Source organism: Enhydra lutris, unplaced genomic scaffold (assembly GCF_002288905.1).
Source record: "Enhydra lutris kenyoni isolate GAN:26980312 unplaced genomic scaffold, ASM228890v2 scaffoldscaffold28, whole genome shotgun sequence".
NCBI lineage: Eukaryota > Metazoa > Chordata > Mammalia > Carnivora > Mustelidae > Enhydra > Enhydra lutris.
The window spans coordinates 20277040-20292593 of NW_019154112.1; the positions used below are offsets into that span (position 1 = coordinate 20277040).

At 37.6% G+C, this 15554-nt stretch overlaps 1 protein-coding gene across 1 annotated transcript in view; it reads right to left on the reverse strand.

Annotated features, from left to right (window-relative positions):
- Positions 1 to 15554, reverse strand: part of LOC111152147 (zinc finger protein 451) — a 101378-nt gene that overhangs the window by 51521 nt on the left and 34303 nt on the right. Inside the window, exons 4-5 of the mRNA XM_022510500.1 lie at positions 8698 to 8820; positions 3547 to 3658 (exon numbers count right to left, since the gene is read on the reverse strand). Coding sequence (XP_022366208.1) covers positions 3547 to 3658; positions 8698 to 8820 — 235 coding nt within the window. The remainder of the gene's footprint in view (positions 1 to 3546; positions 3659 to 8697; positions 8821 to 15554) is intronic.

Sequence of the window (15554 nt, forward strand, 5' to 3'; positions counted from 1 at the left end):
AATGCTTATAAATATGTTCTGCCAACAAACAATGAACAGCATAGCATTAAACATATATTTTTTTTAAAGATTTTATTTATTTATTTGACAGAGATCACAAGCAGGCAGAGAGAGAGGGGTGAAGCAGGCTCCCTGCTGAGCAGAGAGCCCGATGTGGGGCTCGAACCCAGGACCCTGGGATCATGACCTTAGCCAAAGGCAGAGGCTTTAACCCACTGAGCCACCCAGGTGCCCCGCATTAATCACATTTTAATCTTAAAGAAGCATTAAATGACAATACACCTTTTCTGTCCTTAATTTTTTAATGTAGTCAGAATAATGAAAGTTTTCTTTACTGTTCATTTACATTCTAGCTATTGCCCATTAAGACTTTTATTTAGCCAAATAAAGGCTCTAGATAAAAATAAAATTGGAGAAAACAATCAAATGAAAGAAAATAACTTTTTCCCATGGAAAGGCAAAATACAGAGATTTAAATAGCCCTTGTCCTTCAATAGTATAGAGTGTTGTTTTTAAGTTACTAAATATTCAAATGTATGCAAACTGGCCTAACTATAAAGGTCTACAAAAGATGAATTTCAGGGGGCTGGGTGGCTCAGTGGGTTAAGCCTCTGCCTTTGGTTCAGGTCATGATCTCAGGGTCCTGGGATGGAGCTCCACATCAGGCTCTCTCTCTGCTGCCTACTTATGATCTATCTCTGTCAAATAAATAAATAAATAATCTTTAAAAATAAAAAAGATAAATTTCAGTAGCATAATTATAAATAAAGTACTTCTAACCAAAGAGCTGAGTCACAATACTGGGTAGATTAAAAAAGTTCCTTAATGCTACTTAGAAGTAGAACCTCACTTTTTATAACTGAAGAGAACAATGGCTCATCTCTGTTTCCCCAGCTATACCTTAGTCAAACATCCCAGCACTCTCTAAAACTAATTTATGAAATAGAACCATACCAAATATAGCCCAATGCTAAAGCAGCTATTCTAGCAATAGATCCTAAACTTCAGTTTTATAGTGCTGTTGCAGGGAACAAGCAAAAAACTAAAACAATCACATAAAAAGAGCATACTAGACACCTTAACTCCAGGCTCAAGCTTATCAGCCACCAACGAATCAGGTGTGTCCTGAAGATATATAAAATACCAGGTTTTGTCAAGAATCATAAAGACAGGGGTGGCTCAGTTGGTTAAGCATCTGCCTTTGGCTCAGGTCAGGATCTCAGACGCTCAAGCTAGGATAGAGCCCTGCATGGGGCTCCCTGCTCAGCAGGGAGTCTTGCTTCTCCCTCTCCCTCTCCCTCTGTGCCCTTTCCCTCCCTCTCAAATAAAAATAATAATACTAAAAAAAAAAAAATAATAAAGACTAGCTAAATGAGTCATTTGTTCCGACTTGACTAGATAAATCATAAACAGATGCTCATGAATTCATTTTACAGTGATTAAAATATTTTGCCAATCTGGAGGCCAAGGATCAGGCGTAAGGGGTCTAGACAGGACTTGAGGGTGTTAGAGTCACATGAGATAAACTATTTGTAGAAGAGATCTTAGAGCTAATAAAGTCTTACAATTCTACTCCATTTTCCTATCAAAATTACCTAGGAATCTTCTCAAAACTACAGATACCCTAGAATTATTCCTGGAGATGAGGCCCAGGTATATATTTAAAAGCTCCTATGTGATTCTGATGCAGCTGAATTAAGTCATTAACTTCTACTGAGAACAGAAGGCATCTCAAGAGGGAGTTTTCTTTTAAATATGAGCCTTAACAAGAACACCCGAGGAGACAAAACCATTTACCATAATTTCTAAGTACCTTTTGCTAAAGTAGATCTCGAATGCCAAACAATTCTTTTGATTAGTTGAATGACAGTTACATTTGGAACCCAAGTTCTAGGCTTCTTTTCTGTGTTCATACATAAATGTTTATAGCCCATCTTGGGTAATATTCAAACATTTATTGAGTATGTCTAAGCTGAGCACTCTTCTTAGGCATTTACACAAAAAAAGGATTAAAAAACCTTGGTCTCTGTCTCCACAGAGTATGTAGTCTGATTGCAGAGACATACAAACCTATTAATCCAACATAATGGGAAAAACTGTGTCACAGAACTTTGGAATTATCTTATCAGTGGTAATTAGACTCAAAGAAAAGCCCTCTGAAAACTTTATTTATTTATTTTAAGATTTTATTTATTTGACAGAGAGAGGCACAGTGAGAGAGGAAACACAAGCAGGGACAGTAGGAGAGGGAGAAGCAGGCTTCCCACTAATCAGGGAGCCCAATGTGGGGCTCGATCCCAGGACCCTGTGATCATGACCTGAGCCAAAGGCAGAGGCTTAACCCACTGAGCCACCCACGTGCCCCTGAAAACTTTATTTTTAAAGATTTACTTATTCATTTGCAAGAGAGAGAATACAAGTTGGGGGGAGGGGCAGAGGGAGAGAGAATCCTCAAGCCAACTTCCTGCTGAGCATGGAGCCTGATGTGGAGCTTGATCCTGGGACCCAGACCTGAACTGAAATCAAGAGTCAGATGCTTTAACCAACAGAGCTACCTAGGCGCCCCTGAAAACTAGCTTTAAAACAAGCTATCTATTCAAGTTCAGCAACGCTTGGGCAGATATTTCTAATGACTTTTTGCAATTAAATGTTCTGCTGGATTAAATCCTCAGCTGAGGCTTCTGTGGATATCCTAAGCCTTTTAAATGCTCAGTATTTCTTTCTTGTACAAGATAGGCAAGAAAAGCTGCCATGGTAGGAGTGTCCTACTGGCTCTTAAAAATTCCAACAAAAAACCAAAAAAATTCCACCAAATTACCTGGTGTGGGGAAAATGTTCCATAGTGACTCTTTTTTTTTTTTTTTTTTAAGATTTTATTTATTTATTTGACAGACAGAGATCACAAGTAGGCAGAGAGGCAGGTGGGGCGGGGGGGAAGCAGGCTCCCTGCTGAGCAGAGAGCCCGATGCGGTGCTCGATCCCGGAACCCTGGGATCATGACCTGAGCTGAAGGCAGAGGCTTTAACCCACTGAGCCACCCAGGCGCCCCTCCATAGTGACTCTTTTGGGAATCTCAGGTCTGCAGAGTTAGTGAAGAAGCTACCCAATACTTTAGACACCCCCATGTGGACATGTCCTTATAAAATATCTACACAGGCAATACTGATAAAATAAGTAAACACTAATCCTTTAGATCTCATCTTAAATTCCATTTCATTAGAGCAGTTTTCCTGACCGAAAAAAAACCCAAAGACACATGCACTATTTCATGTAATAACTATGAAATAACACAAATAAATTAATGAGCAACATCTAACGAGGTTATCAAGGATGATTATAGGTCATCAAGGATGACCTATTATATTTAAAATATACTTCTGTCAATGTGGGAAGACAACTGATAAAGTAGGCCATTACTAAGTATCACTGAAACTAAACTTTAATACTTTATATACTTATTAGCAACTGGATAATACAGATGTAACCCCTTAAGGCTTTAGAGAAGCTCAGTAACCTTAGTGTTCCACTCTCATCTCTAAAGAGTACCTGGCATTTTTAGCCACTGGTCCACACACAGTCTTGCTGCTTCTGTATCAGAATGTCCTCGAATAAATTCCAATTCTTGCAACCCATGAGCATGCTGAAAATCGATTTTTTCCTAAAGGTATTAAGAAGAAAATCAATTAACCTATGATTACTAACCTGATTTCCTTGAGAAAAGGATTTTAACACATCAGCGATCAGAAAATATTGATTATCCTTTATGCCTGTAACTCCACATCTAGACATCTATCCCAAATAGATAAGTCAAAACAAAAGTTCATACTCTGAAATGTTGATCCCAATATAATCTATATTTGCACAAAGTTCACTATAACTACATCTCCAACAATGGGGTACTATTTAATTATGCATATACATTTCATGAAGTCAATTAGAAACACTAACCAAACTTTCAATGAAGCAGAAATATACTTTTTGTATCAAGTAGGTCACCAAATAGTATTAAACAAATGAGGCCAAATATAAATAAAGATTTATTTCAAGCTACATGTGACTGTATCTGCAGAGAGGTAACAAAGGCTGAAAATACAAAAAACATCAATGATTATCTCTGGGAGTAAAAATATGAATGATGATTTTCATTTTTAAACTTTTATACATTCTTTTTGAAGTTTCCACATACAGTATGAAGTATACAGAAGCCTATTAAATATTTGTTCAGTGAATAGTATTAATAAGAGCAGATTTCATTAGTACTTAGTATGGGCTGGTATAAAGCATTTATCACCATCTAGATCTAGGGTTGGCCAACTTTTTCCATAAAGGGTCAGTCAGTAAATATTTTAGGTTTTGCAGCTCAACTCTACTGCAACTACTCAACTCTGCATGAAAGCAGCCAGAGATAACATGTAAACAAATGGGCATTGCTATGTTCCAATAAAATTTTATTTACAAAAACAGCCAGTAGGCCAATGCCAACCTTGAAACTAGACTTATGCTTTAGACTGTTAGTCTTTAAGTTCTTCTATATATTATTTATAAATCTATTTGCATAATCTCTAATCATGTTGTATCTAACAATTAAAACTTATTAACTACTTACCCCGTGCCAGACATGATTCTAAAACCATTTTAGATTTCATTCTTACAATAACTCTATGAAATAGGTAGTATTATTGTTTGCATTTTAGGATGGGAAAACTGAGGTACAGAAAGGTCAAATAAATTGTCTAAGGATAAATAAAAATGTCAAGATTTAGACTCTCACAACTTGATTCTAGATCCATGCACTTAACCAGTACACCATATTGCACCTCAACAAGATTTTGTTCTTAAAAGAAATCATAGTCACAAATTCTAAATTTACAAGATATAGGCCAGAATAATGAATGGCCTAGTTAGCAATGCAACAGGGTCTTCTACTAGAAATGGTAAGGAGGGGGCGCCTGGGTGGCTCAGTGGGTTAAGCCTCTGCCTTCGGCTCAGGTCATGATCTCAGGGTCCTGGGATCGAGTCCCGCATCGGGCTCTCTGCTCCGTGGGGAGCCTGCTTTCCCCTCTCTCTCTGCCTGTCTCTCCGCCTATTTGTGATGTCTGTCAAATAAATAAATAAAATCTTTAAAAAAAAAAATGGTAAGGAGGGGAACAGGGAGATTCAAGATTTCAATCCAAAATAAATCTACACAATATTGTTCAAAGTACAGGCATAGAATACTCATTCTTAAAAATGTTAACAAGCATTATATATATTTTAAAAATTCTCTATAACCAAATTAAGTATATAAATACTGGTTTTAATACAACATTTTAAAAGTTCCTTTAGTGCAGGACTTCCAAAGCCTTGGAGTGTTAATGTGCATATAATAAATATGCAGTATCTCACAAATCATCAAATACTTTTTTATTCAAAGCACATCCTACAGTAGTGTTCCAAATTACATGTTTGGAGAACAAAGCTAGTTTATCCAAAGAAAGCAATATGACAAGAATCTGGTAGACTCTAAAGACATTTTCTAATGTACAAAATTAAACCACTTATCAAAGTTACTTATAAAATCTATCACAATAAAAATTTTTTTAAAAAAAGATTTTATTTATCTATTTGACTGTGAGAGACAGCGAAGAGTGGGAACAAAAACAGGAGTGGGAAAGGGAGAAGCAGGCTCCCCACTGAGCAGGGAGCCTGACGTGGGGCCTGGTCCAGAACCCTGGGATCATGACCTGAGCTGAAGGCAGACGCTTAACAACTAAGCCATCCAGGCCCCCCGCAATAAAAACTCTTAAATTAATATAATTAAGATCAAATACTACTCCATGCCAGCTAATAGCTTATTTATTTTAAAGAACTGCCAAAAATTAAAAATAAAGTTTCTTTTTTTTTAAAGGTTTTTATTTATTTGACACAGAGATAGAGAGTACAAGTAGGCAGAGCGGCAGGCAGAGGGAGAGGAAGAAGCAGGCTCTCTGCTGAGCAGGGAGCCTGATGTAGGGCTCGATCCCAGGACCCTGGGATCATGACCTGAACTGAAGGAAGCAGCTTAACTTACTGAGCCACCCAGGTGCCCCAAATAAACAGGTTTTAAAAAATGTTCTCTGGCATTTTTTACAACAGAATTTGAACTCTGTGCCCATAATAGTCAATGCTCAAAAAACACTTATTGGCTGAAGTCATCCCCAAATTAGCCACCCTTTTCCTTTGTTACACAAAGCTTCTTCCACAAATGTGAGGTATATAACCCTTCTTGCAAGTCATCTTAACGCCTAGAGTATCAATAAGCAAAGCTGGTAGCTGGTCAACTAGTCAACACAACATTATCTCTGAAAGTGATTTATCCAGTGAAGAGGGCTTTTGTTGTTGTCTGTTTAATTTTAAGTAGGCTCTGTACCCAACAGGGCTTGAACTCATGACCCTGAGATCAAAAGTCGCATGCTCTACTGACTAGCCAGCCAGGTGCCCCATATCCAATGAAGATTTTAATAAATTTTCTTTCTTTCATTAAAACCACTCCATCACAAAAGATACAAAATTCACCTTAACAGTAATACATCAATAATTCACAAAGGCCTAAGAATAGTTAGAAGATATTTTCTACTATCCAGTTTTAGTCAGAGTCATCAGCCATTAGAATTCCTCAACAATCATTTTTATTTTAGTTTCATTATCTTCCTTTCTGGATAGTTTGTTTCATTTTTCTTTTCTGTCATCTAGTTTTAAAAAATAAATTATCCATACAGGAAACCAAATTTTAAAAAATCATGAATGGATAGCAAGCAATGAACTAAGATATCTATTAGTTGGTTTTTCCCTAGTGAAATCTAGATATATATTTATTCTTTACAATTGGTTAAACAAGATTTTCAGAATTTCAAAAAACTTTCTTCAATGCTGAAATAAAGTCATTATTAGAATGAATGAGCACTTACATGGAGGAAGCTGAAACCACCCTGAGAAAAGCCCCAGTTACCATAGTGCCTGTAAGATGCTTTCTTATCTGAACTCACTACAGATGTTTTATTATCTATGTGGAACACTGCCTGGAAAAAGAAGCTAGCATCATTCAGGAAATCTGTGGAAAAGGACAGCTTGTGAACCATCCCTCTCTCAAAGAGATTTTCCCCATAAACAATACACTTAACATAGTTTGGGGAAAGAATCATTCTTAAAATTGAATAGTATTTCTGCCAGTAAAGAAATAATCCTATTTTTTATATCTTTATGCATTAAGCATTTTAAACATACAACTAGAATACTATGCTCTCATTTAATTGGTATTACATTATAAAGTCCCCAAACAAATCTAATTCTAAATGTAAAGAATATTCATTTATTCTATACAGGATTAGGAGATGCTAAAACAGAGGCTATAGAAATATATGAACTCCTCTATGATAACCACTGGACAAGGAATCAAAACAGAGATGTTAAAATAAAAAAATCATAGTACTTAACTTGGAAGATCATCTCCAACTCTGTCCCTTTAAGATTAAAACCCAAAGTCTATAAAAGATAAGGACCTGCTGAAATCCAAACAGCTGCTGGCAGAGCCATGATTTCAATTTCGATTTTTTTTTTTTTTTTCCAAGTAAGTTTTACACCAAATGTGGGGCTTGATCTCAGGAGCCTAAGATTAACATTGGCATGCTCTACTGACTGAGCCAGCCAGGCACCCCTCAATTTCCTTCTTTAAACTCCTAGGATGGGGTGCCTGGGTGGCTCAGTGGGTTAAAGCCTCTGCCTTCAGCTCGGGTCATGATCCCAGGGTCCTGGGATCGAGCCCCGCATCGGGCTCTCTACTCAGTGGGGAGGCTGCTTCCCCCTCTTTCTCTCTCTGCCTACTTGTGATCTCTGTCAAATAAATAAATAAAATCTAAAAAAAAACAAAAAAACAAAAACCCACAAACCTCCTAGGATGAAGCTTTATTTACCCAACTCATCAACTTTCTACTCTTAATAAACATCTGTCAGTAATGAGGGATATTGCTTTTTCATTTTTATTTTATTAAAAAAAATCTTTTTAAGTAAACTTTATCCCCACCGTGGGGCTCAAACTCACAACCCCCAGATCAAGAGCCACGTGCTCCACTGACTGAACCAGCCAGATGCCCCAGTACTAAGAGATTCTTTAAGTAACTGGTCTGGGGCCTTCTAAAGCAAGTGAAGAAAAAGATTTATATCATCAGAGATTCTATATTAGGCTTCATTTTCCACATAGCAGCTCTTCTACAAACCTGATTCAAATTTCTTCCTTTTAGTAACAGGTTTAATCTGAAGGAGCAGGCTGAAGTTTGAGAAAGTGGTCTCATTCTATTCGGTAGAAAATGACCATTTAACAGCTTATGTCTACAAAAGCACGAATAAACTCTTGTGATACAGAAACCAGAAACCCTGCTATAAAGAAATCCCATGATTTTTAATTCCCCAAAATAAAGTCCACTCAATTTTATTTTTTCTCCTGTATTCATATATGATTAGAATCTAACAAACTAAAGAGAGAGATACAAAAAACTATCATGAAGTACTAAAGTGATGAGGTATCCAGAGTCCATGCTGAACTTGGATTCAATTATATATTATATATATATTATATATATATACAAAATATATATTATATATTTTGTTGATGACAAATTTGTTACAGTTTTATTATAAGCAATTCCATGATTTGGTAAAACACCAATTAAAATAGCCACATACCCTGAATGCTCTATTCTTCTCTTCCTTCTGCTGTTTCTCCACTTCAACATGGCGGGCTAGACGAGCCAGAGTTAAAGCAACTTTATCCTTCTGCTGGTCAATATAGTCTTTATGCTTAACATCCTATAATTAAAAAACAATTTTCATTTCTTTTAAATAGCAAAATTAGTTTTGGGATAATGAATTATTACCAAAGAGTTATTGTACTAAGGAACCATTTGCCTTTTTCCCCCTTAAGTTTATTTATTTATTTAAGTAACCTCTACCCCCAGTGTGGGGCTCAATCATGACGCTGAGATTAAGAGTCACATGCTCTTCTGGCTGAGCCAGCCAGGTGCCCCAAGGACCATTTACTTTTATTATCAGCAAATTTCTAAGAAGGTGCCTTATGTATTTTATGCTTTATGTGGTATTTTGTAGGTCAGCCAATTATCCACCAGCATCTGTGGTTTTCAAAAAGTTAGATAAACTAACTGCTAAGACAATTTATCATTTTTATTTACTTTACAATCATCTGAATACCAAAGATTTTGGTGTTGCTTTGCTCTGAGTCTATAAAATAATGCCATTAAGCCATTAGTCCCCCGCTTAAAGGTCTAACAGTACTGGTTCTGGTTTTTCAGCAATGCCACCAACAATACCACCCTGAACGTGCCTGATCTTATCTGATCTTGAAAGCTAAGCAGGATCGGGCCTGGTTAGAACTTGGATGGGAGAAAATGATGTAAAAAAATAGATCTAACTTTCAGTTTCTGGTCCATCTTGTAAGGAGCTTATAAGTTGCTACTCCATCCTGACAAAAAGCTGAAAAAACCCTAAAGTCAACAACTCTTCTTAGATCTCGTTCTTAGACCAGAAAAGTGAGGTGACAGTGTAAACCAGTGCTCCAAAAGAGAGAGAGAGGATCATAAGTTAATGGAGCAGAAACCCATGAGTGGAAACTTCAGCAGGAAGCAGTATTGAGTAAAAAACTTGAACTATAACTGATGAATTGCTGGATGCTCAGTGGGAGAAGTCTGAGTTAAAAACCACAAGATGACCCAGTCATGAAGATCCCTCATACTTTTGTGAGTTTATCTCCCATAGTTCTACCAGGTTCTCACAGTAAAAACTAGAGAAAAATCCTCATGCTTCCAGGAGGGGGAAAGGAAAAGTAAGCATTTTTAAATATTCCAGAGCATTCTGTTCTTCTTAACAAGGCGTGCCCTTAACAAAAACCATTTTACCAGAACCTACCCTGTAGGAATTTTATCAGAGCCTAACCAACCTGGGAGAATGTAAATAAACGATTCCAGTCCACTCTAGCTATCCTTCCCACTTAAAACAAGGGATTGAAAAGCAGTGCTTAAGGTCACAGTCCAGGGGCATAAGCTCAACAAGACTGAGACTTAATCAAAGGACTACAGAGTGCTACCACTTCCCGGTACCTTACCACTACTTTGTAAAGTCCCATTTACCACAGCCTCTTTTACCTAATACATCATGTCTACCTTCCAACCAAAACTTACAAGGAATACTAAAAGGCAAAAGAAACACAGTTTGAAGAGTCAGAGCAAGCACAGAAAGGCAGACATGACAGGGATGTTGGATTACGATCAGAAATTCAAAACAATTGATTAACATGCTAAGGGCTCTAATAGAAAAAGTAGACAACATGAAAGAACAGATGTGCAATGCAAGTAAGAGATGGAAATCCTAAGAAAGAACCAAAAAGAAATGTTAGAGATCAAAAACACTAAAACAAAAATGAAGAATGCCTTTGATAGCCTCATTAGTAGACTTCACACTGCTGAGGAAAGAATCTCTATGCTTGAGAATATGTCAACAGAACCTTCCAAAACTGAAAAAAATAACAAAATGATTGAAAAAACATAAGATGGAATATCTAGGAACCGTTACAAAAAATGTTACATATAGGGGCGCCTGGGTGGCTCAGTGGCCTCTGCCTTCACCTCGGGTCATGATCTCAGGGTCCTGGGATCGAACCCCGCATTGGGCTCTCTGCTCAGCAGCGAGCCTGCTTCCTCTTCTCTCCCTCTCTGTCTGCTTCTCTGCCGACTTGTGATCTCTGTCTGTCAAATAAATAAATAAAATCTTAAAAAAAAAAAAAAAAAAAAGATTCTCTCTCCCTCTACCCATCTTCCCTCCCTACCCCTCAAAGCTATGAAAAGACATGGAGGAAACTTAAATACATATTACTAAATGAAAGGAGTTGATCTGAAAAGTCCACATACTGCAGGATATCAACTAAATGACATTCTGGAAAAGCAAAACTATGGGGAGAATAAAAAAGATCAGTGGTTGTCCAGGGCTGGGGAGAGGGAGGCATGAGTAGAGCAGAGTACAGAAGATTTTTAGGTCAGTAAAATTATTCTTCATGATATATGTCCACTATAAAGGTGGACACCTGGGGCACCTGGGTGGCTGAGTTGGTTAAGTGTCTGCCTTTGACTCAGGTCATGATTCCAGGGTCCTGGGAAGGACCCCACATCAGGATCCCTGCATAGCAAGAAGCCTGCTTCTCCCTCTCCCTCTGCCTCCCGTCCTGCCTACTTGTGTGCTCTCACTCTGGCAAATAAGTAAATAAAATCTCTTAAAAAAAAAAAAAAAAAAAGTGGGCACCTGTCACCAAACCCAAAGAATATAGAACACATCAATAATGAACCCTAATGTAAACTATGAACTTAGGGTGATAATGATGTATCACCGTATGCTCACTGAATATAACAAACGTACCATTATGTTGGGGGATATTGATGACGGAGGAAGTTATGCATGTGTAGGGGCAGGAAGTATACCAGAAATATCTGTACCTTCCTGTTTTACTATAAATCTAAAACTTCTCTAAACAATAGTCTATTAAACAATTAAACAACAGTCTAGTAAATATTTTTCGTTTAGAAAGACTGGGTTACTACTTAAATTAACACTCTTTAGGCAACTCATGTTTGTACAACCCAAATTTTATCTACAGTGGGACAGAATTGCATCAATCATGTCAAACATCAGGTGTGATTTTCCAAGTACAAAGAAGTTATATTGTTGTGACTATATATAAAAAGGCCAAAATGGTATTTTCAGTATAAGGCTTCATCTTTGGAATAAAGAATACTCACAGAATTACTCTGGGTGCAAGCAGTTCTAACTCACTTTCTGACTACTTGGTCAGCCTACATTATACCCTTGTACCAGGTAATAGATGACATTCTCCTAACTTTAAAATAATTCTTTTATAAGTCACAGGACAATGCAGCTTACTAGAAATGAGTTACAAAAATCTATTTATCTGAGCTTCAATCCTTTACCTGTCTTTTTTTTTTTTTTTAAGATTTTATTTATTTTTGACAGACAGAGATCACAAGTAGGCAGAGAGGCAGGCAGAGAGAGAGAAGAGAAAGCAGGCTCCCTAAGGAGTGGAGAGCCCGATGTGGGGATCGATCCCAGGACCCTGGGATCGTGACCTGAGCCAAAGGCAGAGGCTTTAACCCACAGAGCCACCCAGGCGCCCTCCTTTACCTGTCTTAAAAGGAAATTAAATATACTCCTTGGGAAGACAAAAATATTATCTATTTCAAATGTAGGTGCTAAGTAAAAAAGGAAATTTAGAGTAGATCCTAAAAGAATCTTCTAATTTAAAGAAATTAATAATATTTAAACATGGGCTTACAGTATGTTAGTTTTCCTGACACAAATACATTTTTTAGGTTTTAAACTCTAGCGAAAGTCATGCTTGGAATGCAAAGTAAACCAAGGTCATAATAACGCATGAGGCAGACAAGGTATAAATTAGGGTTTACCTATAAAAATATGTTGTTGGATCACAATAATGTGACTATTCTGGGGGTTGAAAGGTGGCCATGTTCTGGATTAACTAAGGTAAACCTAATCCAGGAAGAATTACCCTTGAATTTATGGCTCCACTATCATTTTACTTTTTCCTAGGCCACCACAAAATAACCATTCTGAAATACTTCTGAAGTTATACTTATTCCAGAAGACATTACATAATATTTATTTTTTCTTAAAGTTTCCTTTAAAACACAATTAATGGTTCATTGTTTTACATTATAAATTATAAATATGCTCTGGACACAAAACTAAATGAAAACTGAAGTTTGAAACACAGATTATATATTCAATAAGAAAACTTTTTAGTAATCCACTTGTCACAAAATTTAAGTACAAACTTTCATTTTTAAAGATTTTATTTATTGGAGATGAGTCAAGATGGCGGAGAAGTAGCAGGCTGAGACATTAGGTAGCAGGAGATCAGCTAGATAGCTTATCAAACCATTCTGAACACCTAAAAATCCAACAGGAGATGGAAGAGAAGAAGAGAAGCAACTCTAGAAACAGAAAAACGACCATTTTCTGAAATGTAGGACCGGTGGAGAAGTGAATCCAAAGTGATGGGAAGATAGACTGTGGAGGGAGGGGCCAGCTCCCGGCAAATAGCAGAGCAATGGAGCACAAAATCAGAACTTTTAAAAGTCTGCTCCACTGAGGGACATTGCTCCAGAGGCTAAGCCGGGGTGAAGCCCACGCGAGGACAGCGTGGTCATAGGTCCCACAGGGTCACAGAAGGATCGGGGGTGTCTGAGTGTCGCAGTGCTCCCAGATAGTAGAGCAGGGAAGCCGGCTACAGAGACGGAGCCGAGGAGTGAGCTCTCAATTCAGGGTTACCTTAAATTGTAAACCGAGAAACAGACCACTGATCTGTGAGCAGGGACCCCACAAGATCCGCGGAGAACCCCCTGGAAGAGTGCAGGGATCTATGGGGTTTGGAGACTCCAGGTGGGGCTGTGTGCCAAAGACAGAGACACTTGGTCACAGGTTGGGTGAGCTAGGAGCGCAACCAGAAGCCAGGGAGACAGGAGTGATTGAGCGCTTTTCTCCAAGGGCGCACTGAGGAGTAGGGCCCCGAGCTCTTGGCTCTTCCAGGTTGGAAACTGGGAGGCCACCATTTTCATTCCCATCCTCTGGAACTCTACGGAAGGCGTTCAGGGAACAAAAGCTCCCGAAAGCTAACCCAAGCAGATTACTTAGCCTGGCCCCTGGTAAGGGTGCTGCAATTCCTCCTCGGGCAAAGATACTTGTGAATCTCTACAACATGGCCCTACCCCAGAAGATCAGCAAGAAATCCAGCCAAGACCAAGTTCACTTACCAAGGAGAACAGCGGAATTCCAGAGGAAGAAAAAGAGAAGCATGGGATTCATGGCTTTCACCCCATGATTCTTTAATCTTGCAAAGTTAATTAATTTTTTTAATTTTATTTTTTTCTTATGCTAAAATTTTTTTAACTTTTACTCTTTCCTCTTTTAACGTTTTTTAACTACTTTATCTTAACAATACCGCTCATAAAAAAAAATCTTTTTTGAACCTTCATTATTATAGTCATATTTTATCCTTCATTATATCTCACTTTATCTTTTGTATACACATAGGGTTTTTTCTTCTAAAAAAATCTGGGATACAACTTCTTCTAATAGATCAAATATACCGTAAATCTAGCACAGTGCTTTGTTCTAGTCTCCAGCCTGAGCAAATTCTCTTCAATTTCTTTTTCTTTATTCTCCCAACCAATTTATCTTATCAACGACTTTTTTAGAAATTAAAAAAAATTTTTTTTCATCTTTATAATCATATCCCATCCCTTCATTGTGTTTACCCCATATATGTTTTTAATTCTTTAAAATTTGGGGAGGTAGTTTCTTCTAAGAGACCAAAATACTCTCAAAATTAAGTGGGTGACCCTGTTCTATTCACCAGTCTAATATATATATATATATATTTTTTTTTTTTAAATATATTTTTTCTTTTTTTAAATTTTTTTTCCCCTGAACTTCTTTTTACCCCCTTTCTTCCCTGCACGACTTGGGGTCTCTTCTGATTTGGTTAAAGCACATTTTCCTGGGGTCTTTGCCACCCTTTTAGTATTTTATTCACTCCTTCATATATTCTTATCTGGATAAAATGACAAGGTGGAAAAACTCACCACAAAAAAGGGAACAAGAGGCAGTACCGAAGGCTAGGGACCTAATCAATATGGGCACTGGTAATATGTCAGATCTAGAGTTCAGAATGACGATTCTCAAGGTGCTAGCCAGGCTCGAAAAAGTCATGGAAGATATTAGAGAAACGCTGTCTGCAGAAATAAAAGAACTAAAATCTAACCAAGTTGAAATCAAAAAAGCTATTAATGAGGTGCAATAAAAAATGGAGGCTGTTAAAGCAAGGATAAATGAGGCAGAAGGAAGAATTAGTGATATAGAAGACCAAATGACAAAGAATAAAGAAGCTGAGCAAAAGAGAGATAAACAACTACTGGGCCACTAGGGGAGAATTCAAGAGATAAGCAATACCGTCAGATGAAACATTAGAATACTTGGGATTCCAGAAGAAGAAGAAAGAGAGAGGGGAGCAGAAGTATACTGGAGAGAATTATTGTAGAGAATTTCCCTAATACGGCAAAGGGAACAAGCATCAAAATCCAGGAGGTGCAGAGAACCCCTCTCAAAATCAGTAAGAATAGATCCACACCCCGTCATCTAACAGTAAAATTTACAAGACTTAGCAACAAGGAGAAAAATCCTGAAAGCAACCCGGGACAAGAAGTCTGTAACATACAATGGTAAAAATATTAGCTTGGCAGAAGACTTATCCACAGAGACCTGGCAGGCCAGAAAGAACTGGCATGATATATTCAGAGCACTAAACAAGAAAAACATGCAGCCAAGAATACTATATCCAGCTAGGCTATCACTGAAAATAGAAGGAGAGGTAAAAAGCTTCCAGGACTAACAAAAATGGAAAGAATTTGCAATCACCAAACCAGCACTACAGGAAATATTGAAAG